This window comes from Ochlerotatus camptorhynchus, unplaced genomic scaffold (genome assembly GCF_037179485.1).
Source record: "Ochlerotatus camptorhynchus isolate MF236.1 unplaced genomic scaffold, CSIRO-AGI_Acam_v1.1 ptg000394l, whole genome shotgun sequence".
NCBI lineage: Eukaryota > Metazoa > Arthropoda > Insecta > Diptera > Culicidae > Ochlerotatus > Ochlerotatus camptorhynchus.
Window position 1 is genome coordinate 482,326 of NW_027040881.1, and position 26,884 is coordinate 509,209.

Here is a 26,884-nt window from a genome sequence, read left to right on the forward strand (position 1 = left end):
TTGAAACGCCATTAGATTTTCTTCGTCCTACGGATGATGGTAGAAAAGTGGATTGAGAACAATGAGTGTAAATACAATGCGCTGTAAGACTTCATGTTGTGGCTTATGAACTAACGGATCGGAACAAACGTATTATTCATTTGTGCACGAAGAAATCATTAATATCAGGCGTAACATTTGATAACGGCACAAAAGCTTTTGAAAACAAAATTTGTAAGGCCCCCTACACGCGAACCGAAGAACGTGTAAAGAGCGGTTAGCGTGTAAAGAGCATTACAACTTTTGTTTACAAAAGTTTAAGTGCCGTTATCAAATGTTACGCCTGATATTATTGATAATTTCTGCTCGATAGAACGGAAATGGGCGATTACGACGAAGTAGCGCTCTTCCCTACACAGTAAAAAATATTTTTTTATGTTACATCCAATACGATGCACTTCAATCATGTCGAAAATCTAATGTAATTTTTATGGCCACAAAAATAAACAAATGCAGTAAAAGCAGTGTAATATCAGTTCATGCACTGTATTGTATTACACCATATTTTTGACACGATTGAAGTGCATCCATTTTGATGTGATATCAAAATTAATTTTTTGCTGTGTACGGTCCAAAAAACCTATCCGGTTATAAGGATTACCAAATATATACCTAATACAAGACATTTTGTGCGGAGTCAAGATAACCCATCCCCTCTTGCGTGACGTAATATTTGTAAGAATCCTAACTAAAGAAACAGAGTACATTCAAAAATATTTGAGACCATGCTGGAGCAGTGGTTCCTTTTTAAGTTGAGATCCTGGGTGCAAATTTTGCATGCAATGTCACTATAATTAAAATAATAGGATTTATATAAATTAATAAGATGAAAATTTGCATTTTCTCAAACGTAGGTACTGTCGAGATCGAGCTTTAATTCTTGAACTTGAAATCGAAGACACAAAATTGATATCAAATATCAATGATAAGATAAAGCAACATGCGGCTTCATACAACCCTGGGAAAAATTGACTAGTGAGCATTCATAATTTGAAAGAAGCGGATCAATGTGAGCAACTCTCTTTAACAACAAGATGAATCCAGAAGACAAGGAACCAGTACAACAAGGATCATCGAGTTTAGGTGAAGGTAAAGATTTACAGTGAATACTAATTGTGTAATGTAATATGTAATATTATTCAAATTGGTTATGAAAAAGAAAAGTGCAAGCAATGGGTTGAGAGCAGCGAGTTTTCGACGATAAGCGATGACGTATCCTCTCTCAGTGGACACAGTACGGAGTTTATTTCGACCGTTGCCGACAGTGACGTAAACTCAATCACAGGCGACATTGGTAATATCAACATCGGCAGAGTCAATTCAGGCAAGTGAACACATGCGTACATGTTTAGAAAAAAATGTGGTGTAAAGAATAACCTGCCTGTTATAGTGAGTAAATAAAAATTTTAAATCACTTCAGATTGGAAAAGCTATCACCGTTTTGAGCAAAGTGATGTCTCAGAGAAAACCATTTTCGAAATTTGTATTTACTCACTAGGTCACTTTCACCTCATCGGTAATTAATCAGAGAGAGGTTGGAGTTTACCACCTTTAATGTAAGTTGGTAGCAAATATGACTATCTTGACTGATTTTTTTAGGCAATGAACTAAAAATAGTATCGAACAACGGTATCACCGATATCAATCATACTGAAATACTTCAAACAGTGTTCCAGGGAAATAGCACGCAATCCTTTGGAAATATACAGGTATGAAGAGAGGAAACTGGTTAAGTAATTAATATATTTTTTTCTGAATGCTTTAATGACAAACAAACACGCACACGCTTCATTTTATCAGGTTCAACAGAGGCTTATACTGCCTAGAATCGAATATCAGTCCAATATGGATTCTCGTCAATTTTGAGATATCAATGAAAAATGTGAAAACAACATCAAGTCAGTTTGCTCCATTAATGAAAGTAATCGCATATCAGTCCCATAATGAAATGCCATCGTCCAGAAGTCAAGTTACAGTTCTGTTTTGAGACTTACCATATTTTTCGCTGATATAACAAAACATGCAAACTTCATTGCAACCGGTTTTTTTTTTTGTTAATTACTTTATTTGTACAGGTTCAATCGAATAAACTTTACAGAGCCAAGTTATCATTTTCTTTATACATTATAAATGTTTTAAATCTAAAATTAAAGGATTTGACCGATTACTCGCGGTCTTCTCGAGGTTAGTGGATGACAATTGTTTGGATTGGGAGAGGGAAAAGGAGATTTATGATTAAAAAATTTCACTATTTCTAAACCATATACTTAATCCTATCGACGTTATATCAACTCTGTAATTATACAGTAATTACAGAAAAAATATACAAAAAAAAAACACACACACACACAAAATACAAACTAAACCCAAGGTTAATCAAACCTGCAATCTATGGTTAATATTCATAAAAAAAAACATATATGAGTTGCATAAACTCCAGAGCGTGTCTAGCCAAAATATCCCGAACTGGGACATTAGGTTGTCTACCTCGAGCCCGAAGGGAATCGTACAACTCGGATTTGACTACACGGTGCTCAGCACATGACCAAATAATGTGATCTGCGTCCTGATAACCTTGTCCACATTCACAGAGATTACTATCCCCCAGCCCAACACGGAACAAGTGAGCGCTTAGCGAATAGTGATTGGACATGAGGCGAGACATCAGGGATTAGGGATGATTGAATATAGCCATCGTCCCAAACTCCCTTCACTCCATTTATTTTGCCAGCTGGCGAGTGACTGTTGACGATAAATGAAAAAAATTCGTCGTAGGCGATTTGTCGATCGTAAATATCGCCTTCCATAGCGCCCACCTTTGCAAGCGAATCCGCCTTCTCATTGCCCGCAATCGAGCAATGAGATGGGACCCATGCAAAGGTGATGACAAAAGATCTTAAATATAAAGCACTTAGAAACTCTCGTATTTTCATGAGAAAATACGAGGGGTGCTTTACCAACATATACGGAACAAGGAGCATGAAGCATTCGAGAGGCGCTATGAAATTCGTTATAAATACCAAAACCAGCGGACGCCTCTATTAGTGATCCATCTGTGAAGAACGATCTTGCGGAATCAACTTGACCAAACTTTGCAGCGAAAATTGACGGAGCTATCATGGAACGATGATGCTCTGGGATTCCGCGAATCTCTTGCGTCATGGATAAATCAAAATGAACAGAATTGCCAATGTCGGAGAAGCAAACACGATAGGGATTATGCTGGGAAGGGCTGACATCCTGTGTTATGTACACGTAGTACAATGACATAAAACGTGTTTGAGGGTTTAGCTCAAGAAGCTCCTCAAAGTTTGCAATCACCAGTGGGTTCATAATTTCACAACGGGTGAGGAGCCTGAGGGACAATTCCGAAAACCGATCAGAGAGTGGCAACATGCCCGCCAACACTTCAAGACTCATCGTATGAGTCGAGTGCATACATTCTAACGCGATACGCAGACAGCGATACTGGATCCGTTCCAGTTTGATAATGTGCGTTTTAGCCGCCAACTGGAAGCAGAAACTACCGTACACTAAAACCGATCAAATCGTTGTCCGGTACAACATTAGAAGATCTTGTGGATGAGCTCCCCACCATGTTCCGGTAATTGTACGGAGAAAATTGATCCTTTGCTGGCATTTCCGCTTCAGATACTCAATGTGGGATCTCCAGGTGCATTTTGAATCGAACCAGACCCCAAGATATTTGAAGGGCATAGAATGAGTGATCGGTTTACCCAAAATTTGAAGCTTTGGTTGTGCTGGGCTATGCTTCCTAGAAAAAAACGACCAACTCAGTTTTCTCCGTGGAGAATTCGATACCTAGCTGAATAGCCCAAGTAAACAAATTGTCTAAGGTATCCTGTAAGGGTCCTTGCAGGTTGACCCCTTTGGGCCCTGTCATAGACACTACGCCGTCATCTGCAAGTTGTTTCAACGTGCAGTTGTCACTTAGACAATTGTCAATTTCTCTGACGTAGAAATTATACAAAAGGCTTAAACATGAGCCCTGGGGGAGACCCATGTAGCTAAATCGTGAAGCTGTAGAGTTTCCATGAGAAAAGCTCATATGTTTCTCTGACAGCAAATTGTACAAAAAGTTATTAATTAATGGAGAAAGGCCACAAGCGTGGAGTTGGTCTGAAAGTACTTCAACCGATACTGAATCAAAAGCCCCCTTAATATCCAAGAAGACAGAAGCCATTTGCTCTTTTTTAGCAAAAGCCAACTGAATTTCAGTGGAAAGCAACGCGAGACAGTCGTTCGTTCCCTTACCCCTACGGAAACCAAATTGAGTATCTGAGAGTAGGTGGTTCAACTCAACCCATTTGTCCAGGCGAAAAAGGATCATTTTCTCCAACAATTTTCGAATGCACGATACGAGTTGTGATCTGATGCGGGTTTTCCATGCTTTTTAATGGCTATAACTCTCACCCGCCTCCAATCACCCGGAACAATATTAAGCTCCAGGAACTGACCAAACAAGTTCAACATACGCCTCTTAGCGACGTCTGGGAGGTTCTTCAACAAGTTGAACTTGATTCTATCAGCCCCCGGACCCGAATTGCCACACGAAAGGAGCGCGAGTGAGAGTTCCAGCATTGAAAAAGGCTGGCTGATCTCGTCTACCGAATTCGTCATTTCGCGAGGAATCATCTTTTCGCGCGAACTTGAGAATCCAACTATCCGAGTACTCCTCGCTCTCGTTGTTTGAAGACCGGTTACGCATCCTTCGCGCCGCATTCCAAACCGTATTCATCGACGTTTCACGCGATAATCCGTCCACGAATTGCCGCCAGTATCCGCGTTTTTTGGCTTTGATGAAGCTCTTGAGTTCGCGTTCAAGAGCCGAGTACGCTTCGAAATGCACGGGTGTTCCACGTTTCCGGAAAAGATTAAACGCGTCGGACTTTTTACGATAAACCTCAGTGCATTGCTGGTCCCACCAAGGGGAAGGAGGTTTCCTACGGAAAAACGTTCCTGGAACCAGCCGAGTTTGAGCTTGAAGCGCGCTGTCCAAGATCAGATTGGAGAGGAAGTTATATTCCTCCAACGGTGGAAGCCCTTCTACCGACGTTAGGGCATCTTCTATCACATTCTTGAACTTTGTCCAATCGATATTACGGGTAAGATCGTACGTGATGTTAACGGGTTCCGACGGATTGAACCCACTGGCAACTGAAGCTTTGATCGGCAAGTGATCACTACCGTGGGGATCTTGGATCACATTCCACGTGCAATCCAACGATAATGAGTTAGAGCAAAGTGTGAGGTCTAATCTACTTCCATTCGAGGATGGGCCAGCCAAACGTGTTACTTCTCCATTGTTAAGAATTGTCATATTAAAGCTGTCGCAGAGGTCATATATCAAAGTAGAACGATTGTCATCATACAGTTCCCCCCAGCCTGTACCGTGGGAATTCAAATCTCCCATAATCAACCGTGGAGCAGGAAGTACCGCACAAATATCTGAAAGTTGTTTTCGATTAACAACGACTCTAGGAGGAATATAAACAGAAGCAATACAAAGGCTCTTACCTTTAATTTAGAGATGAACTAGCCAACGGTTAAAAATCTCTCTAATAAAGTTGAAAAAAAAAATCTTACCTTTATTAATAGCATGACATGCGACAACTTCAATACCTGGAAATTGTGGAAGATTCACTCTATAGAAGGAATAGCACCTTTTGAGCCCCAAAAGTACCCCTCCTCCACGCGAGTCCTCACGATCCAGTCAAATAATGTTAAAATCATAAAAAGGAAGATCGATATCTGAAGAGAGCAAAGTTTCACAAAGAGCAAATGCATCACAATGATTATTGTGAACTAAAAACTAAAAAGAATCTAGTTTAGGAATGATATTTCGACAATTCCACTGTAGAACAGTGATCAAATCCCCGACCTCGTTTGGAAAATTATCCATCTAAGGAAATGATTGCTGCAATGAGGGGCCACTTCAATGTCAATTGCTTCAAGAGGGTCTTCACAGAAGGAAGCATTGCCAGAACAATGCTTTTGAGAGGATCAGAAATATTGAGGTACTTGAGAATATCGGCCACAGTTTTATCAAATGAGAACAACCCAGATGAAGAAGGGGCTTCTGTTCTTAAAAATGGGCCATCAGGGGTTTTTGATGTCCCCGGGAGAGATGGAAAATTCTGGTTATAGTCAGTTCTGCGGAAACCAGGAGGAGTTGAAACTTCGTTTTTTCCATCACTCCTTGATTTAAGCATGCTAATTTGGGGTTCCTTATCTGCAGCTTTCCGCGAACGGATGCGTTTTCGTTTCCGTGCAGAACGTTCCGGAAAACTGAAAGAAACTCCATCCTCAGCCAAGTCAGAGTCAGACTCGTCATCAGACAAAACAGCAAAGGGATTTTTGTCGTTGGTTGATGGTGTGGCTGTTTTTAATATTGCTGTAAAAGACTGCCTGGAACGCTCCTTAAGAGAGCGTTCTAGTTTCTCCCCGGGTTGTTTGTACGCCGGGCATGACGAGAGGCCATGAGGAGTTCCCTTACAGTACACGCATTTTGGTGCAGTAACTGTGCAGGCGCCATCCTCGTGCTTCTCCCCGCATTTGGAACAGCGTGCCTTGCTGCCACAGTGAGAGGCCGTATGTCCCAACTGTTTGCAGTTTTGGCAATTCATGACCCGAGGAACAAACAAGCGCACAGGTAGCCGAAGTTTTCCCAACTCGATGTAGTGAGGAAGGGTTGAACCAGAAAAGGTCACCCGAAACGAGTCTGTGGGGGTAAAGCTCTTTTTACCCTCGCTGAAAGATACTGAGTTCAGCTTCTGGACTTCCAGTATCTCAACCGTGGGAAGCAAGGGGTTCTTGAAACGGCCAACCGCTTGCTTCGCCAAGATCTCGGGGGTCAGGCTCGCTTCGGTGATCACACCTTCGATCTCCACATTACGAGCTGGGATGTACACTCTATACTCGAGTGTAAAGAGCTGGGAGGCATCAATCTCGTTAGCTTGTTTCAGGTTAAAGACGACAACGCGAAGTTTATTGTAGCTCACCTTCGAGATTTCGGTCACGGCCGAGAACCGCTTCGTCAGATCATTAGTAATTTGTATTACATTCAAAGGTTTCTTTTTGGGCTGAAAGTAAACAACCCATGGGCCAGTCGAGTCTTCTGGGTAGGCTCGCGATCGGGGGCTTATCTGTCCCTGTCCATTACCAGACTGAGATGACGAAGCAGGGATGGCATCATCTGATTTCTGGGATGACAGACGTTTTCGAAAAACGCTCTACCACTGCAACGATAATCAAAATTACTCGGACACAATACACGAAAAAAAAAAACAAACACAGAAACACAAACTTAAAATTTAACTGATAGGCGAAAGAAAGAAACAAGAACAAAAACTTATCTGATAATCCTATACTACTACCACCGAGCCTTTACACAGTAGCAGTGGAGCGACGCGCAGCGTGCATGATCTTCGATCTGCGTGTGCGGGCGGTCTTCGTTGGTGTGTGCTTGTATGAGGCTCGGCACTCAGCTGAACACACGACGATGGATGAGCGGTTTAAATATGGAGGCAGACTCTGATACTCGATGACGATGATCCGTGTGCAGGTATGCGTGACCACGCACCGATGGTGCGCAAAATGATTGGCGAATTGCCAATCGCAAAAACAATTTTCGATGATGCCAAAAACACACTTTCTTCTCAGAAAAAAAAAACTAATTTTTTGATAAAATTTACCGGAAATCATGCCAGGAATCACTAAGCGAGAAAAAAAAACTGATTATTTACGTCAGAGAATAGCGAGAAAACTTCCAAATTAACGGAGCGCGAAACAAGTCGACCGTACTTCTTGCTAGGACGCAGTGGTGTCGGTTGCAACTGGTTATAACTTGAAAAAAAATATTAATAAATTTGATACGATTTTTCAACAAACGGGGCCTCATAGCCTAGTCAGTAAAGGCACGGTATTACCAAGCCCGAGGCGGCAGGTTCGATTCCCGGTCCGGTCGAGGGAATCTTTCGGGTTGGAAATTTTCTCGACTTCCCTGGGCATAGAGTATCATTGTGCTTGCCACACAATATACAAATTCATGCATTGGTATTGGCATCGAAAGCTCTCAATTAATAACTGTGGAAGTGCATTTAGAACACTAAGTTGAGAGCACGCAATAAGCTAATATGCGCTAAGCAATAAGCTTGAATGCGAATAAGAAGAAGAAGAAGACGATTTTTCAAATATTTACATGGAAATTGCACTTCTTAACTTCCAGTACCATTTTCAATATGCTCGTAGAGCTTAAACACGTCGTAAGATCCCCAAATCGCCTGGAGAATTGATCTGCAAATTCTACCTACTAAATTAAATTTTGCTTTATGTCTCGACTAGATGAATGAATCTGAAGAGCTTCTTGGGAATTCATATCATCATAAGAGATTTATAGATGTGTTAAAAAGTATCTTGGATTCTCCAAAATATCCGCCAGTTCAGATCTTGATGATCTATATAAACTGAACAAGGTATTCTATGGTATCCCGACAATGCGCCGGCGCACAAAAGCATCTAAACCACGGCTAAACTCAATGACTTACGATTCCAATTGCTTCCGCATCCATCGTATTCGCCCGATTTGATTCCCTCAGACTATTATCTCTTCCCAAACCTCAAAAGATGGCTCATCAATAAAAAAAATCAGCTGACGTGAGGAAATCATCGACGCCGCGGAGGAGTATTTTTCAGACCCTCCGGAAAATTACATTTCGGGCGGGATCATGAAGTTGGAAAATCGCTGGAATAAGTGTATCGAGCTAAAAGGGGACTATATTGAATAAAATAAAAAAAAAATATAAAAAAAAATCATTCCCAAAGAGGTTTAAAATATCGTGTAAGACGAACTCTTGGATTGACAAAATATCATAGTTTATCCTAATCATACAAGTGTTAAGATCAAATGAAGTCCTTTTGATATTCTCTCATCTAGTATACCATTAGTACTTCTGGTATATTAAAATTTCAATTCAGGATAGTCAGGAATCATCCTGCAGAGCATCAACTGATAAAAAAAGCAAGCAAAGTGCTTCGGATATCCTCTGATCATATCAGAATGATCGAAAATTATTCTGATGACTTTCAGACTATGGGTACTTTCTCATCATATTACATTGGCATATGCGGAATGCATCACAACCCAACAAACAATGAATGCATTTTGACTTATTAAGCTTTTATTCAGTCATAATATTTGTTGGGAATAGATCAATGTAATTGTCACAGTAATTAATTTACCCAACACGGGATACGATGGTATGACATTATTTCGAAGAACTTCAGAACTTCAAACATTCTCTCGTTATATTAGCTTGTTTAAGAACTATTCTGTAGATCTACAATTAAACAAACACTTAAACGTAATCCATGAGATAAACAAAGAGAGATGATATCATCTTATCATATTAGATTTTTAGGCAACCAAATAAGATCTCATTATATTACGTGGGTAAGCTATTATTCTGAAGACCTTAGGATCTTCAGAAATTCTCTCAACGTATTAGATTGGTTAAGAATAATTCTGAGGATATTCAATCCTTCAAATAATCTCAAATCATAATATCTTGAGCGAGAAGCTAAAGACATGCAACTGATCCAAATGTTTAACGATAATCTTCTCATCATGATTTTAAAGACTTTAAGAACTTCATACCAGGAATATGTATGTAAGGTAGCCACCATCCCTTCGAAGATCTTGTCTTGTATGCAGCTCCACTTAATAGCAAGATCAATTTGAGCTACCGATCTGAATTCACAATATCGCTGTATGAAGGGCCAAAAACGGTGGGGTGGACCCGTAAGCAGAGACACTTACGCGAAATCCACGGGAATTTAAGAATCTCCTTCCAACGATACGATCCAACAAATCGAATAACGCAATTCGCAATACTTATTAAGCTTCCTACAGGATGGTTTGTTAAGAAGGGCGCGTCAATCTCACTGAAACTGTTGGAGTAGAATTCACACCATCACAATCGAATCGGTAGGATAAAGAAAATGATAGTGTTTATTCCCTCCTAGACTCCGGTTGTCATACCACTCCAATCGTCCAGTTTCAGGTCAAATGATACCCTGATGCTCCCTCCCAACCCAGTATTTATTTATATATATAGTAAACATATGTAATGGAGAAATGAAATATATCAGAACATTAAAATACGTAATAATGAAAATACATTTATATGGATAAAAAAACTGGTATTCCGCAATGAAAATAATAATTATTTTACATACAATATGATGCAGCTCTATGTCTCCTCAGCTCCTAATAAGGAAGATGTAACCCTGAAATTTCCAACAAAAGACACAGAAAAGGAGATTTTGTTAGTAAGTTGGGTTCGTTGGATCAGGATTCACCTTGATAAGTGATGCGACCATGGTTTTAAATGAATCAGTGTTATCATGCATTATACTTGGATTTGCCCGAAGCCAAAACCAAATGGTGTATCATTGGGCCTTATTACGGGTGTCACTACACGGTGATAAGAAAGTGATACTCAGAATAAGAGCCGTGATTACCGTACAAATCAAATGGGAATCACTTCACCGTGACGACAAGTGACAACTTTTCACGGTGATGTGACATCCGTAATAAGCCCCATTATAATATAAATCTGAAGACGTTCCATCATCGAAATGCTGAAAATGAACTTAGAGCATGAGCATGAGCAAAATTGATCGAGAGTGAATCATTACAGTATAAATCTAGTGATGTTCCGGCATCAAAGAGCTGGAAGAAAACTCAAATAATTTAAATCAATAGATCCAGTCTGAATGAAGGCTGCAAAAAGAGAATAATTATACAGCAATGACCCCATTTTGTCAGCTAGCAAAGTATGTGTATCTTAAACATTCATCTTGAAGGAGGAAGGTATGAAATTACAATTATGTGGAATTATTGAAAAATAACAGTCTGATGCGCGGAGAGATTGACAGGATCGGGTCATAACTGTAATGTGAATATTAGGAAGATTTATCATCATCAAACTATTCTTGAATTGACCTGGAAGAATGCTTGTGAATAATTGTTATACAGATAAATTAAATTGATAAACTAAATGGTGTAAACAACAACTCCAGCCTGTAAAAAAGCTGAAAATAGGGAATCTTTACAATGTGGATCCCCGACGGTCTTCTACTCAGTAAGCAAAAGCGGCAGCCACCAGGCTAGTCGATCTGCTCAATTTAAATATTGAAACCTTATTTTATGAAGTTCTTAAGAATACCAATTGAAACACAATGTAAACAAATAAAAGTTAAGAGTCTCATCCGAATCAAATGATTCCAAACGATACGCATTCATAGAAATTAAGTTTAAATAGACAAAAGTAGAAAAATGGAACAATCTCACCAAATCAGTCCAACTGAATCCCTTGCAAGCAGCTATGTCACGCTTGGTTTAGTAGCTCCGATCATAGACCCGCCCTACGGGGATCAATCCTCTGGTCGAATGTAATCGATTGCTCCATGACGCGAACACGAAGCGACCGCTCACAAAATCATACAACGCGTAAACAAACTGAAATCAAAACTATCACACGCGACGCCACAAATTTCAGTACCGGGAGCACAAGCGAAGAAAAAAACAAACAACGCAGATAGCGACACTTCTTCTGATGCCTGCAAACATGATGCATCACGTTTTCTTTTTCGATTCCAAAACTTCTCGGAAAGCGAGAAAACCACCAATCACACACGTATAACCGTCCGGGAGGCAGAGTGCCAGCGCTAATCTGGCAAAATCAGCGAACGCACGCACAAAACAGAAATAAACTTATACACAACCGTATCCGAACAGGTTCGAAGCTGAACTCTTAAGAACTTCATACCAGGAATATCCGAAAATATTCTGAAGACCTTCCAATATTCTAACAAAGTCCTTCAGATATGCTGTCATCATATCAGGAATTATTTTGCAGACCAACATCGGATAAAAATGCTAAGTTAACTCTTTAGATATTATCTCATCATATCAGGTTGATTTGGAATTATTTTGAAGACCTACAGTCCTTCAGATGTTTCTAGCATATCAGGATGATCAAAAATGATTCAGAATAACTACAATTGAGGGACTTGTCGAAGACGATGAGAGAAAGATGCTGAAGAGAAGAGAATATGAGCCTCTCACCATGAATTCGGATTGAAGGCGATGGAATCGTGGTTGTCGATAAGTTCGTGCCTTTGGGCTCACTGGGGTGACCACAGATAATAATACCAGAAGAGAAATTCAAAGGGAAGGGAAGTAAACCCATTGGTCCCCGGTTCATGAGTTGATGGGTCAATAGGTAGGCTCCAGGTGTGGGAGCTGCCTCCCTGGCATCGGTAGCATTGGTGCTCAGCGCGGGAAACAAGATTGACGGAAAACAAATCAAAGAAAAAAAATGGTTGATAAAGGTCACCAACGCACGAAGTGCGAATATTGCCGATTCACATAAATCATAGCATGCATCGAAATTTCACAAAGATGGAGAAGAAACAACCGCAGCTGTCAAACATTCCTAATATGAATAGATACATTCAAATTTGCGTACTAGAAATGTAGACTACGAAACAAATTACAAACGGAAAGTTTTACAATCCTCTGATTTTCCACTTCTGGATCTTTTTGATTTCCCAAGAATTTTTTTACTAACATTTTTCAAGTTATCTCATCCAAATTTTTGATAAAGATGGCGGGAATCATGCTCAATATCATTAGGAAGAAAACCAGAATTAATAATTAACCAGGGTGAAAAAACGATAAATTGGCTTAACGAATTGTTTTAAGGAATTTAAAGCTTGCTAGAAATTAAGATCCAAAAAATAGATTTTTTAAGGTTACGAACTCATGTTTTGCTCTATATCTGAATTTAATTATCTCCAAAAGTAACAGGTTTTTAAAATTCGGAGTCTAATATATTTTCAAATTTTTCCTGCTTCGCTAAATGCTGAGCATAATTTTTATAAACCAAGACTTATAAAAGGATCATAACCTTGCAATAATAGTCCTTTTAAAGTTGTCCATATAATAAACTCTTAACGATTAACATTTAGAAAATTTTATATTTTTTTTTATGACTCTGACAATTAAGCAAAGCAAAATGATAAAACAGCTTTAGTGTCTTTGCAATTGTGATTATTTAAAAAAATATATATTCACAAGTAAAATTTCTGACACACTAGAAACAAATTGTATTCTAATTGGAATTCCCTTCAAATTTTCACCTCCTGCTGTAATTTTTTGAAATTTACTCTACAGTATTGTTGGTATTCTCATTAAACCTTGCACTTCAGTTTATTCTATGTATAAAATGCTCTTGTTATATTAATTACATTCCTTTTGTAATTTCTTCGGATTTCCCTATAAGCATTTTTCAGAAACTTTTTCAAATTTACCTCCGACCTGCTATTGAAGTTTGCTAATATTTTTCTTGAAGATCTTCCTCAGCACTTTGTTAAAATTCTTCTTAGAATGGTGCAAGGGTTCTCCTTAAAATTCCCTATGATTTATTAAGAACCCATTGATATTATATCTCGAGCTAAACATTTCTTTAGAGTTCTAGCCAACATTGTTAATCTTTGAAGTGCCGGACTGTTGAAAAACAAGCTAATTATAAGAACTTTGAAAATATTTCCATCTGTCAGATTCTTGGGAAAGTTTTGGAGTTTCATGGAATAGAAAATCAAAGTTACAAACTGGATTTAAAGAACAAAATATTTTAAAATTTTAAAATCTGAATAATGATTCTCAGTCCTTCAACAAAAACCACTCATAAGGATTTTCGTAGCCTGTAAATATCAAGAAAAAAATTATTGTTGCTTTTTTTCCGAGTTTCTTGAAATAATGAATCAAACTTCAATCTGAATCGGAAAATCAAACAAATGTGGGGGCGACCCCGGTGTAGTGGTAAGCATCCATACCTCTCACGCCAAAGTCACGAGTTCAAGTTTCACCCCAGACAAGTCTCGAACCAAGACCCAAGAGCGTTAAAGTGACTAAAATAAAAAAAATAAAAAAAATGTGGAATAGTAAAAAGCTAGTTAAACTAAAAATTTAAACTTTTTTTCTAAATACATGAAATATAAAAAAAAATATGTTGTGGCTGAGTTAGAGCAGGGCAGGTGCACACAGGCTACGCCTATGTATTGTTTGTGTATGGTACCCGTTTACACCGGTAGTGACAAGAATAGTTGCAACAAAAAACCGGTTGGATGCCGGTACGTCGGGTTTTTCACCATTTCCATTCGATTGATCCTTAGGTAATTTTTACTCAATGGATTCTTGGTCAGGATTACTCAATATTGTGTGTTCTTCTTTAACTTAATTTTACCTAGCACCACTGAAGCGACGTGTTGAGTGAAAGTAACTCAATTTCGGGTTCTTTTTTCTTACCGTATAGACTATGATCGTGATGTTTTCGTACGAGAGGTGTTGCGTACCATGCACGATGTAGTGCACGTCAAGTTTTATATTTTTTTAATATAATACGTTTATTTTTCCAGGCTTAATTGCCGTAGTTTTGCGGAGCCGATATTCATTGTTTAGACTACAAAATTACTTAAAACTAACGTGAGTAAAGCGGGGCCGATTACTTGCGGCTATCTCGAGGTTAGGGATAACAAATGGATGGCAGGGTAGGGAATGAGAACACAAGGTTTGGAGTGCTCTTGATTTCGAACTAAGCGACATACTGATGAAAAAGACAAACATGGGGGTACACCGATTGGGAGCTAACAACTTGGGAGAACATAAGATGACACTAACTACTACATCCTCAGATCTATCCAAGATCTGAGATAATATAGATCTATATCTATAAAACACATAAATTAAATTCTGATTCGAAAGAAATGCGAGTCGTGCAGTGAGCATCAACATGACACGTTCAAAGTCACGGCTCATGTCCAACCCTTTGAACCACGGCTTTTTCGATAACTGTGGGAGAATAGAATGTAACCATCTTCCCAGATCACTGTCATTCCATTTTTGTTGCCAGTTGGTGAGGACTTGCTGACGCAATTACCCGAAAATTCAGCAAAGGCGATTTGTCGATCAAAAATATCGCAGCAGTTAGATAAAGTACTCAATTTGGCCAAGATTTCGGTCAGGAAATACGAGGAATGCTTCATCGGCCTCATTGAACGAATAGCCTTGAATGAGCTAAGACTATCCGTAAAATGAAATAATGGTCAGAAGGTAGTGAGGCAATTTTCTCTACTGCTTAGAATACGGCTGCTAGTTCCGCGACGTATACTTAACAGCAAGCTTGCAAATGCTCATTATAGCTAAAATGCTATTTTAAAAATAAAATTTTTTTAATGATAATTCTTGTTTATAAGATGCAAATAGAGCAAGTAAGGTGTGTGTATGACACATAAAACCTATCATTTTAGCTTTCAGAGGGTCACAATAGCGATTAGCTGTAACGATGAGAAACGTGATGAGCGAGCAATCAGCAAACATACCATCGCTTGCTGTGACCTTTTGAAAGCAAAATTGACAAAATGTTTATGTCATACACAAATTTTGCCACCTATTCTTGCTTCTTACAAATAAAAATTACCATTATAGTATCTCATAGTTTCATAATTACGAAAAATAGCATTTTAGCTGTAATGAGCAATTGCAAGCCTGCTTAACAGGGTTTTTTGCAGTTTATATGAGGCGCTAAAAAATTCGTTGAATACTCCAAATCCAGTGGAAGCGTTTATTGTTGACCCATCTGTGAAAAAAATTCTATTGTTACTGACATGGTGGTACTTGTTTGCAAAAATTAAGGGAACAACCATCGACCCATGGTGATCTGGTATTCCACGGATTTCTTGCAACATGGTCAGATCAAAATTTACAGAGGAACTATAAAAATTTTGGAAGTAAACACGATTGGAATTGTACGAAGAAGGTCCAATCTCCAGCATTATGTACTCGTAATAGAGACTTATTAATTTCTGTCGAGCCAGCTTCTCAAAGTTTTCAATTACTAATAAGTTCATTACTTCACAACGGATAAGAAACCGGAAGGACAGTTCCGCGAAACGATCTGTCAGTGGAAGAACACCCGCGAGTACTTTGAGGCTCATCGTATGCGTCGAGTGCATACAGCCAAGCGCGATTGGGAGGCAACGGTATTGAACCCGTTGCAGCTTCAGGATGTGTGTTTTTGCCGCGGATTGAAAGCAGAAGCTACCGTACTCTAGAACCGACAAGATGGTTGTTCGGTACAACCTGATCAAATCTTTCGGGTGTCCTCCCCATAAAGTTCCGGTAATTGTACGAAGAAAGTTAATCCTTTGCTGGCATTTTTGGTTCAGATACGCAATATGTTTTCCCCATGTGCATATGGAATCGAACCAGACACCTAAATACTTAACTGAAATACTTTGAGTGATTGTTTTATCCATCAGCTGAAGCTGCAACTGTGCAGGATGATGCTTCCTAGAAAAAACAACCAACTAATTTTTCTCCAGAGGGAATTCGAAACCAAGCTTCATAGCCCAAGTAGACAAATTGTCTAAGGTATCTTGCAATGGTCCTTGTAGGTCCGGTGTATTTGGCGCGGTGACGGAAACAACGCCATCATCTGCAAGCTGCCTTAGCGACCAATTTTCATCAATACAACCATCAATGTCTTTAATATAAAAATTACAAAGGGCTTAAACATGAGCCCTGGGGGAGACCCGTATAACTTATTTGTGTAGTTGTCGAGTTGTCATGAGAAAAACTCATATATTTCTCAGACAACAAGTTGCACAAATAGTTGTTCATAATTGGTGAAAGCCCACTATCGTGGAGTTTATCCGAAAGGACATCGATACAAACAGAATCAAAAGCCCCCTTAATGTCCAAGGAAACTGAACCCATTTGCTGTTTTCGCGCATAGGCCAGTTGAATTTCAGTTGGTATTAGATTAGATAGGCCAATTGAATTTTAGTAGAATTCAACGCAAGACAGTCGCTCGTTCCTTTCCCTCTCCGAAATCCAAATTGCGTATCTGAAAGTAAATCATTTGACTCGACCCCTTTGTCTAGATGAAAAAGAATCATTTTCTCCAACAATTTCCGTATACAGGACAGCATCGCGATGGGACAGTAAACCCGACGCGGATTTACCGGGTTTTCGAATGGCGATAACTCTTACTTGCCTCCAGCCACCCAGAACAATGTTGTGCTCCAGAAGTTGATTGAATAAGTTCAACAAGCGTGAGAGGTCTAATCTGCTTATTTTTGCTGGAGGTTTGGCTACTCGTGTTGCTTCCCCGGTGTTCAGAATTACCATTTTGAAAATGTCGCACATGTCGTATATCAAGGTTGAGCGGTTGTAGTCTTACAGTTCCCCCAGCCTGTACCGTGAGTGTTGAAATCTCCCAAGATCAACCGTGGCTCCGGTATAACCATGCAGATATAGGAGAAACTTTAACAAGAAATAGCAGTTCTCGGTTACCTCAAATGTTAACCTGACATGCATCAACTTCAATGCCTATAACCGAAGGCAGGTCGATTCTATAAAAGGAATGGAGCTTGTTGATCCCGAGAAGCACCCCTCCATACGAATCTGCGCGGTCAAGGCGAATCATGTTGAAATCGTGGAAAGCAAGATCGTTGTGCAAGAACACTTAGGTATATAGGTTCGAGCAACAGCTGCTAAATGATTAGATAAAGTTGAAATTTGGTTTGATTAGAAGATTTTGAGAAAATGAAACATCGAGCATAACATTTTACAACTAATACTTCATAATGCTTATTTTTCATTTTCTAAAATTGTTGAGTAAAAAAAGGACATGACCTGGCTAAGATTTTCGTAATCTCGGACATAAAAAATTCAAATTTTACGAAAATGTGATTCTCTTCATTATTTTGTTTTCAGATTTGTCTAATTACTGATTTTTTTTGTATTTTTAGACTTAGAAAAGATACAAATAACTCTAAAAATAAATCAAGATTCAGGAATAGATTAATTTTTTAGAAAGCAAACTTAAGTCATTCTTCAATATTCTAAACTAAGAACAAACTATTTCTGAACTTCAAATGAACTGAAAGAATATCTACGACAATCCGCAATAAGATCATACTATAGAATTTATACAGATTATTGTCAGATAGAAAGATTTTTTACGGTGAAAATACAGATTGAAATTGGAAACAATGTGGCAACAATGCCGTCGTCTTTGTATTGGTGCGATGCGTACTGTTCCACTCATACGTCGTGTCCGACGCTTATCCGTCCGTTGCTCGAAAGTAAATGACGAAGAAAACGATTTGGCAAGCGTTTTTATTATCGCTGCTTTTTTCCTCCCTTTCTTTCATTGGTGATATGGCGAGCGATCAACCGAGCATTGAGCTCGCTCATGTGAGCATGCGCATTGTTTCGTTTGTTCGATTTGCGCTCTATCGTTGCGTCCGTGTTTGGGATTTTTCGTTATATGTCTGAATTTTGATTTTTTTTTAATGTTACCCCCAGTATAGAAATTAAAAACGTACTTCTACGTCAAAAAATACTATTTACAAAATTTTAGATCACCCTAATTATGCACCAGCCTAATATTGGACCAGAGAAACAAGGGAGATGCGAAACTGGCGAGAACAAAACAACAACGACACGATATATCTTCTACACTGAGGCGACAGCAGACTGGACAGATGCAATTGTTTGACCCAACGTTGGGTCAATAACCTCGTAGCTGGCATGCCTCGGTCGACTCGGCAGGCAATTTCGTTGTTGCTATCGATGGTGTAATGAGCCGATAGTGGTGATGATATTGCTGATGTTGGTGTTGCGATGATGATGATTAAAGCTGGACCGTAATCAAAGCGCTAGGCGTATGGTTAACAGCTTCCGCACTCGCGCACTTGTTGTCTGTACTATGCCAACTAACTTTGATGAGAACCCTCGCGTGGGAAAAAAAAAACTCAAAAAGAACAAACAATAGTGTCGTACAACGAGACCAGTATGTCTTGACCGGCTCAGCGTGCGAGACGGAATATGCAAGTCAAGTTGGTGGTCTAGTATGAGAGAGGAGTGGATTCAAAACAAACTGCCTTGGCGACCAATGCTTAGGTGGTTTCTAGCTCGGTTTCTAGCAACAATGCCATGCAATCAAGATAGGCGCTGCTCGATTGACTCGAGTGACAGTTCGTTTGGCTAAAAACCAACCAGTCCTCTCCTCTCTTATACTAGACCCGCTCTATTTACGCTTTAAATGAAACGTGATTGTGACGTCACGACAAATTTACATTGCCAGACCTGTTTTTAAATTAAACAGGGTGGTTACTGGATTTCACATTTTTTAATTCCCGGTTTTTCCCGGTGTCCCGTTTTTTTTTTCTTTGTTATTTTTTCCGTCGATCTTGTTTTTTGTGCTGAGCACCAATGCTACCGACGCCAGGGTGGGAGCCCACACCTGGGCCCTACCTATCGACCCATCAACTCATGAACCAACGGCTTTACTGCCGAAGGAAGGCTCGATCAGAGATATTATGCCTCAGAACATCCCGGCGGCGCTGGCTGGGATTGAACCCAGGCCTGCTGGGGTGAGAGGTAATCACGCTTACCACTACACCACCGGCGCCGCTTTGGTGTTCCGATTGTCCATGATAGTTTTTCAGGTATGTTATAAACAGCTAGATTTGATGAAATATAATAAATTAACATGTGATAAAATATAATTGATACCGTGGACCCATCATAATCTGACGGTTCTCAATGTGCACACTTTTTAGTTTGAACCCCGCTAGTCTGCTTGTCGTGCAAACTAAAAATTGCTGAAACGTTATCTAGCACATGCAACAGAGAAAAGCGAAATGGAACGTTGTGAAACGGAACGCAGAATCAAAGCAAAACATCAAATAAGGCTACCAGAAACTCGCTTTTCTGATGGTCGTAGGGTTAGTAGAAGTTCAAATTAAAAATAAACCCTGTTAATATGCTCGCAGTATCGTTCAGATTAACGTGCGTCCACGGTATAACAAAACCATGCACAAACCAAGAATAAACATAATAATTTATAATCATGCTGGATTTTCATAATTGGGAAAAATGTGTACATCTCATGCTTTTTTTTTAACAATCCTGGACATATAAAATCATGATTTATTGACAACAGAAAATTGAGAAGATCTAGAGGATAGAATATTATCACAGACTCTACACTTCCAAACATGTTCATAATTCAAGAATTTGGAAAACTGTTCAAGATTTGACTACCCCGGAGGGTGAAGAGAACAGTGAGGAGAATACGAGCTAAAGCGGAGCCAAAAAACAGCTGACTACAGTTTAGGATCATGACTAGATCGAGGAACAGCCCTAAAACAAGGTAGAGGAAGTGAGAGAAAGTATTCATATAATCAAACAGTAGATTGCCTCCTACCGGCACCGGTGGTGTAGTGGTAAGCGTGACTGCTTTCTAACACCCCGATGGGTCTGGGTTCAATCCCAGCCGAGGTCGATGGAATTTTTCTGAGGCATAAAAATCTCTGGTCACGTCTTCCTTCGGAAGGGAAGTAAAGCCGTTAGTCCCGACCCATGTGTGTTGAATGGGTGCGATATCCTACGCAGGTGTGGAAGCTGCCTTCCTGCACATTCGATTGCCGTCAATGGATGGCCATCGATGTCCGTCTGTGATTGGCACTAGATTGCGGAACAGAGACCGATGTTAAATAAAGGAAAGAAGAAGAAGAAGAAAGATCGCCTCCTGAAAAGAATTAGAAGAATTCGAATAAAATTCGATATTATTTCCTCACATTTTTATTTCTTTTTTGATAAATTATAAAATGAAATAATTAGAAATGATAAATTGATAAATTGGTCATTGGTGACGCCATAGCGTTTGACGTTTGAACGCTACCGCCATCTGTCGAACTCGCTGCCTGTAGTTTTTTCACAAAAAAGTTTTTTCTTAACCGTTTTTAGTTTAATACCCTGGACAGACTATGGCTTATATCGTGTAATATAGGCTGTCTTGCAATGAGCACTCATGCATAGAATTTCCAGTGAAAACTAGATGTATGAGTGCTCATTGCAAGACAGCCTATATTACATGATATAAGCCATAGTCTGTCCAGGGTATAAGAAGTGAGGAATTAGATCAAATTAATTCCAACTACACCTTTCTTCCTTTGTGTGTGTGTGTTTTTTTTATATATATTCGCCTTTAATAGCCCCTTATGAGTTTGTAAGTTTAGCAATATGTATTCCATTGCAGGTGGAAAACTCCAATAAAATCCACATCGGCAACGTAACATATGTTACAGGTCCAATACACATCATACACACAAGTGGAAACAATCTTGGATCCATCCAGCAATTCATTACAAATCCACCAACAGCTGCACTGCCAACTAAGGACAGTACACCATCTCAGGTATTTCCTAATTCTACAAATGTGAAAGGACATGAAACCGAGCCAGTTGAGCAAGTAGAACGCAATCGGGATGAGATATTCGTGTCGAATGTTTGTACGTAGCTTCAATATTTTTCCACGCCTGATAAAATGCTCAAAACTCATTTTTTTTAAACAGCGAAGAAAATCAATGCCAAAGTACTGAGGATAATCGATAGAAGATCGTGGTTGGCACAACCTGCGTTAGATCACCAAGACTTGAATACTCCTGTACCTTATGTAGTCATCTGTAAACATATTTGTTCGCTAATGAGCATCTCAGAAATTGATTGCCTCGTTTCACTTTTCAGCTCACACTGCCACAGAATCGGCCGATACGCAGGCTGGGATGGTATACATGGTTCGCATGATTCAGTGCTTTCACATAGAATCGAGACGATGGCATGATATCGCATATAACTTCTTAGTGGGAAACGATGGAAATGCCTACGAAGGACGCGGATGGAAACGGATTGGTGCGCATACTCATGGTTATAATTCACGTGCTATCGGGATCAGCTTTGTCGGTTGTTTCATGAATGAAATTCCTGCACAGATAGCCCTTGAGGCGTGTAAAGCATTGATAGAGAGGTAGGCTTATTTTCCCCATATTCTTATTAACATACAACGTGCTTCGGAAAAAAAATGCTTGTTTCTTGATGATTTGCAGCTCTACACTAACACTTGTCCCTACCACATTAAGAGTTCTAGTAAAAATGTCAAATAGTCTAACCTTTTCCATAGGTATCAAGAATACATCAGATCCATGACAAAAAAAAACTACCGTAAAAAATTGCTCGAATTCCGCTCAAACCTGGTAGATTTGTTCCTTATCGAAAATGTTTAGAACCGTATTTTTTATTTCACCCTTAGGGTCCACCTTCCTTGAGTTAGCCAGAAAGACATTTTTTTTTTCGTTTTTGAGATGTTTTTTTTTTTTTAATACCTTGCCTTTTGTTTTAATCTCAAAACTACCATGCTGGTTCGAAGTGACTGAACTATTTATCATGCGTTTTTAATAATTGAAAATGACCTTGGACACAATGACTCGTTTTAATATGAAAGTAATATAACTTCAAGCCTTGTCAGTATGTATTACCAAGCCGAATTGAATTCCGATTCGTTCTTATTTTTATTGGGAAATAGTCAGAGATTACCTGAAAATATGTGGAAATTCAAATTTGACATCAGCAATCAATTCAAATTAAACAAAGAAAATTCATTTTTTCTCAAGTTCATCCCATAAAATAAAACTTCTCATTCATACACTGTGTATTGCTTTATTCTACGTAACCGTAACATTTAACATTTCAAGAGATAATTGTACAGTGTTACACGTGTTTCGTTTTCCGAAATCGGAAATCATTTTACAATAATATAATTTTCATTTTCTGGCTTAAAAAAACTATGATACGGTTGGGTTCCGGAAAATTGTTTTACACGAGTATAACGGGTTTTAATTTTCCTATCCATTGCTTTATAATGTGTTCCTGAAAAAAAAAAACTTGTAGTGTACTTTTTAATCTGGCTTACAAATAGCAAAAGTGTAAATTTCCTTTGCCGTTGTTATGAGATGAGTTTGTAAACTTACTCTTGCAGCATTTTTTGATTATCTAGAATTGAGATTTAGATGTGTCGCCCCCCTCGGGAAAATCCACGAACTCCTAATTTTATCTGTCAACTTTTCATAGCGTATCAAAACAAACATAGTGTAGTACTAGAATTTCGACTAGAATGTTATGTTAATCGATTTGCTTGGGACCAATAGGCTAGTCAAGAAGTGAGCCAATTATAAATCGTTAGTTTCGTATTGATTGTTGCTGCTACTACTAATATGTTACACATGTCAAGTTTTATTAGAACAGAATACTGTTCTAAAACGCAACGCAATGTTTGAATGAATGTATACTACTTTCTGATGGACCAACAGGACAGCAGAGACACACAGAACGCGACTGAAGCAGAAGAAAAAGGAACCACTCGAGAATAACTTGCGGATACTCGGAGAAAACAGAAAACACGTTCGATTCATATCGAGTTCACTTTAATGATTGAAACGGAAATAGAAAACAGTGTTGTCAAAAATATTGAATTTAACTCTACACACTTATATCTCTTCGGGGGGTGATTCGCTGTACTCATCTCACTCCTACACTCCTCCTATATAAGTGCTGAATCGTCTTACGGCTGCAAACCGATGCAGTTAACAAACTTCTGCAACATAGTAGGTCCAGCAGGCTTTGTTAAAGCATCGGCGATTATTTCGTTGGTGGGGCAGTACACAAGCTTCACGATATTCTGCTCACACAATTCCCGTACAAAATGTCGTTTGGTGTCGATATGCTTTACTCGACCACTAGACCTCTCCGCCATGGCGAAACTAAGACATCCTTGGTTATCCTCGAAAATTGTCGTCGGTTCGTTTTGCGGATGTCCAAGCTCGTTCAGAAGTCGCCTTAACCATACCACTTCCTGGCAGGCCAAGGTGAGCGCGTTGTATTCCGCCTCAAGAGATGACAAAGCAACCGAGCCTTGTGCCTTGCTCACCCAGCTGACCGGACCGCTACCGTAGAAGAAAACGAAACCAGTAGTCAAACGTCTGGTCTGCCGATCACCAGCCCAGTCGGAATCAGTATATCCAACCAGTGTCCAGTTTTCCTTTGAACCATACCGGAGCTTCCATCCCTTTGTCGTGTTTAGATACTGCAGAACGCGCTTTGCCGCTGACCAATCCAACATGTTCGGCTGACTAACTTTTCTACCTAGAAGCCCGACACACAGTGACAAGTCAGGTCTGGCATTGACGGCCAGATACAATAGCCCTCCAACCAAGCTTCGAAACAACGACGGGTCATCTAATTACTTGCTGTCGGGATTCTCCAAAGTATATCCCGTATCCATGGGGGTCTTCACAGGTCGTGCGTTCTCCATGTTGAACTTCCGGATCAAGCTTTCGATGTACGGTGTCAGTCTGAGCGTGTAACATCCATCTTCTTTCTCTATTTCGTACCCTAGGAAGTGCCGAACTGTACCAAGCGCCGTCATGCCAAATCTTTGGCGCAGGCTCTCGAATCCTCTGTCAATCTCCTCCTCATTGGTGCATCCGATAATCAAGTCGTCTACATATACCAGCAAATATACTACACACTCTCCGCGGCGTATATACAGACACGCATCCGTCTCGCATGGTTTGAACTTTAGCTCAAGGAGTGCAGCATATAGCACCTTATGCCAGAACCTCGCAGATTGACGTAATCCGTAAATGCTCTTCCGAAGTCTGCACACAAAGCCTTCCTTTTCCTTTTCTACGAAGCCTGGAGGTTGGCTCATGTACAACTCCTCCTCAATTGTACCGTTAAGGTAAGCAGTTTTCACATCGTACTGCAACCGCTGCTGTCCGGCGACCACCACCAGTACGCGCAACGTCGTTTGCCGCGTCACTGGGGCGAACACCTCCGCATAATCCACTCCAGGTGATTGAGTGCACCCTTGCGCCACTATGCGAGCTTTATGCTTGACTACTCTACCCGTATCGTTTCAGTTTATAAACCCATTTTGCACCAATAAGTTTCTTCCCGGCAGGTAGTCGCAAAAGGTCCCAGGTATTGTTCTCGGTATGAGCCTTCATCTTTTAGATCATAGCACACTTCCACTCAGGGATCACTATTGCCTCCTGAAAGCCACAAGGTTCTTCATCAAGAGTCACTTGCCCTACCACAAAGTCTTCGTATCTCTTCGGCAATACACCACGATTTTGGCGGCACGCTCTGTTTAACACTTGACTGTCTCCATTGTCCTCAACAGGGTTATCGTCAAATCCGTAAAAGTCACTTTCATTCGACTCGTTTGCGTCATCGTACACTGACTGCTCTTCTTCACACACACACTACACTTTGATTATCATTATTCCCAATCAACACTTCTACTTCTTCTTCTTCGCCTGACTGCTGCACTGGAATCTCCCGTTCTTCCGATTTCTCCTCCTGCTGCTCAGAGCCGTTACCGAGCTCCAAAAATTTCGCGTCACGGCTGATGACTACTCGGTTTGTTGCCCGGTCGAGAAACCGAAAGCTATTTTGCTGACTGGAATAACCGATAAACAACAACTTTCTTGCCTTTGCGTCGAATTTCTTCCGTTTCGCATCGGGAACGTGGACGTAAGCCTCGCACCCAAATATCTTCAGATTTGCCAAGTTCGATGCTGTACCCGTCCACAGCTCGTAAGGGGTTTTATCAACAGATCTTGACGGAAACCTATTCTGTACGTAGTTCGCTGTAAGGACCGCCTCACCCCAATAGCACTTTGGGAGCCTCGCATCCAACAGCATGCAGTTGGCCATCTCCTGCAGCGATCTGTTTCTCCGCTCTGCTACTCCGTTGTGGTAATCAGCAATTTACAGGCAACCAATTCGCGATATATTCCACATAAAGTTGATCGATGTTACAAAACCATTAATGGACCTTACTGACTACCATAACCAATACCATTAATGTTCTCAAACCATAAGTAAAAACGTTCTAATATAGTTCTCTTTCCGAAAATGTATGGAGAAAACAAGAATTTGGAATGGTAATGGTTCTTAACAACCCATTATTTGTAAGGTCCGCTTCCAAAAAACCATAATACATAAGGTTAAAACTTTATCACACAAACGTTCATGTAAAGTTCCATAACCATTTCAGTTGAAGTTTAGCAGGGATTATAAACAATTTATAACCATTATCGGTAAGGTCATGTGATGGTTCGCGTTTATACGGGAATGCTACCGACGCCAGGGAGGCAGCTCCCACACCTGGACCCTACCTATCGACCCATCAACTCATGAACCGGGGACCAACGGCTTTACTTCCCTTCCGAAAGAAGGCGTGATCAGAGATGTTATGCCTCAGAACATCCCGGCGGCGCCGACTGGGATTGAACCCAGGCCTGCTGGGGTGAGAGGCAATCACGCTTACCACTACACCACCGGCGCCGCTGTTTCGATAAGGTTGTACTTCAAAAACTCACCACACTCGCGCAAACAAAAACCCAGATTATTTTAATTCCTTTTAATGCAAAAAATCCTTTATGCTAAACCCACCTCGTATAAAGAGTCTAATGAACATTTCGCATAATGGTCGTTTAGTCATTATTGAAGACTTCTATGAGAAATGGGACATCCCCGACCAAATCATAGGAAACAAGTAACCAAGTCATGATTAGAAGTCATGTAGCGATTTTTCTAATAGCAATGGATATTATTTCAGGGGCATCGAAAACGGATACATTCAACCAGACTACAAGCTGCTAGCCCACTGTCAGTGTAGTGCCACGGAAAGCCCAGGCCGAAGACTATTTGAAGAACTCAAGACGTGGCCCAATTGGACGGCAGATCCATGACAAAACCAAAGGATTTTCTCATCTATCATCAACATATAACACATGCATAACATTAGTTTTGAATTAGTTTTATGTGAAATAAATGCTT

General features: G+C 39.9%; 2 protein-coding genes across 2 annotated transcripts in view; one reads left to right on the plus strand and one right to left on the minus strand.

The window, feature by feature from the left end:
• The window catches only part of LOC135710637 (delta(24)-sterol reductase-like), a 210,114-nt gene that overhangs the window by 116,467 nt on the left and 66,763 nt on the right, over positions 1-26,884 (minus strand). The window lies entirely within an intron of this gene.
• On the plus strand, positions 894-26,867 carry PGRP-LE (Peptidoglycan recognition protein LE). The gene is made up of 7 exons (XM_065233278.1): positions 894-1,128; positions 1,199-1,363; positions 1,639-1,748; positions 21,240-21,492; positions 21,556-21,666; positions 21,728-22,007; positions 26,664-26,867. Exons 1-7 carry the CDS (start codon positions 1,074-1,076, stop codon positions 26,794-26,796), a joined length of 1,107 nt encoding a protein of 368 aa, XP_065089350.1. The 5' UTR covers positions 894-1,073; the 3' UTR covers positions 26,797-26,867.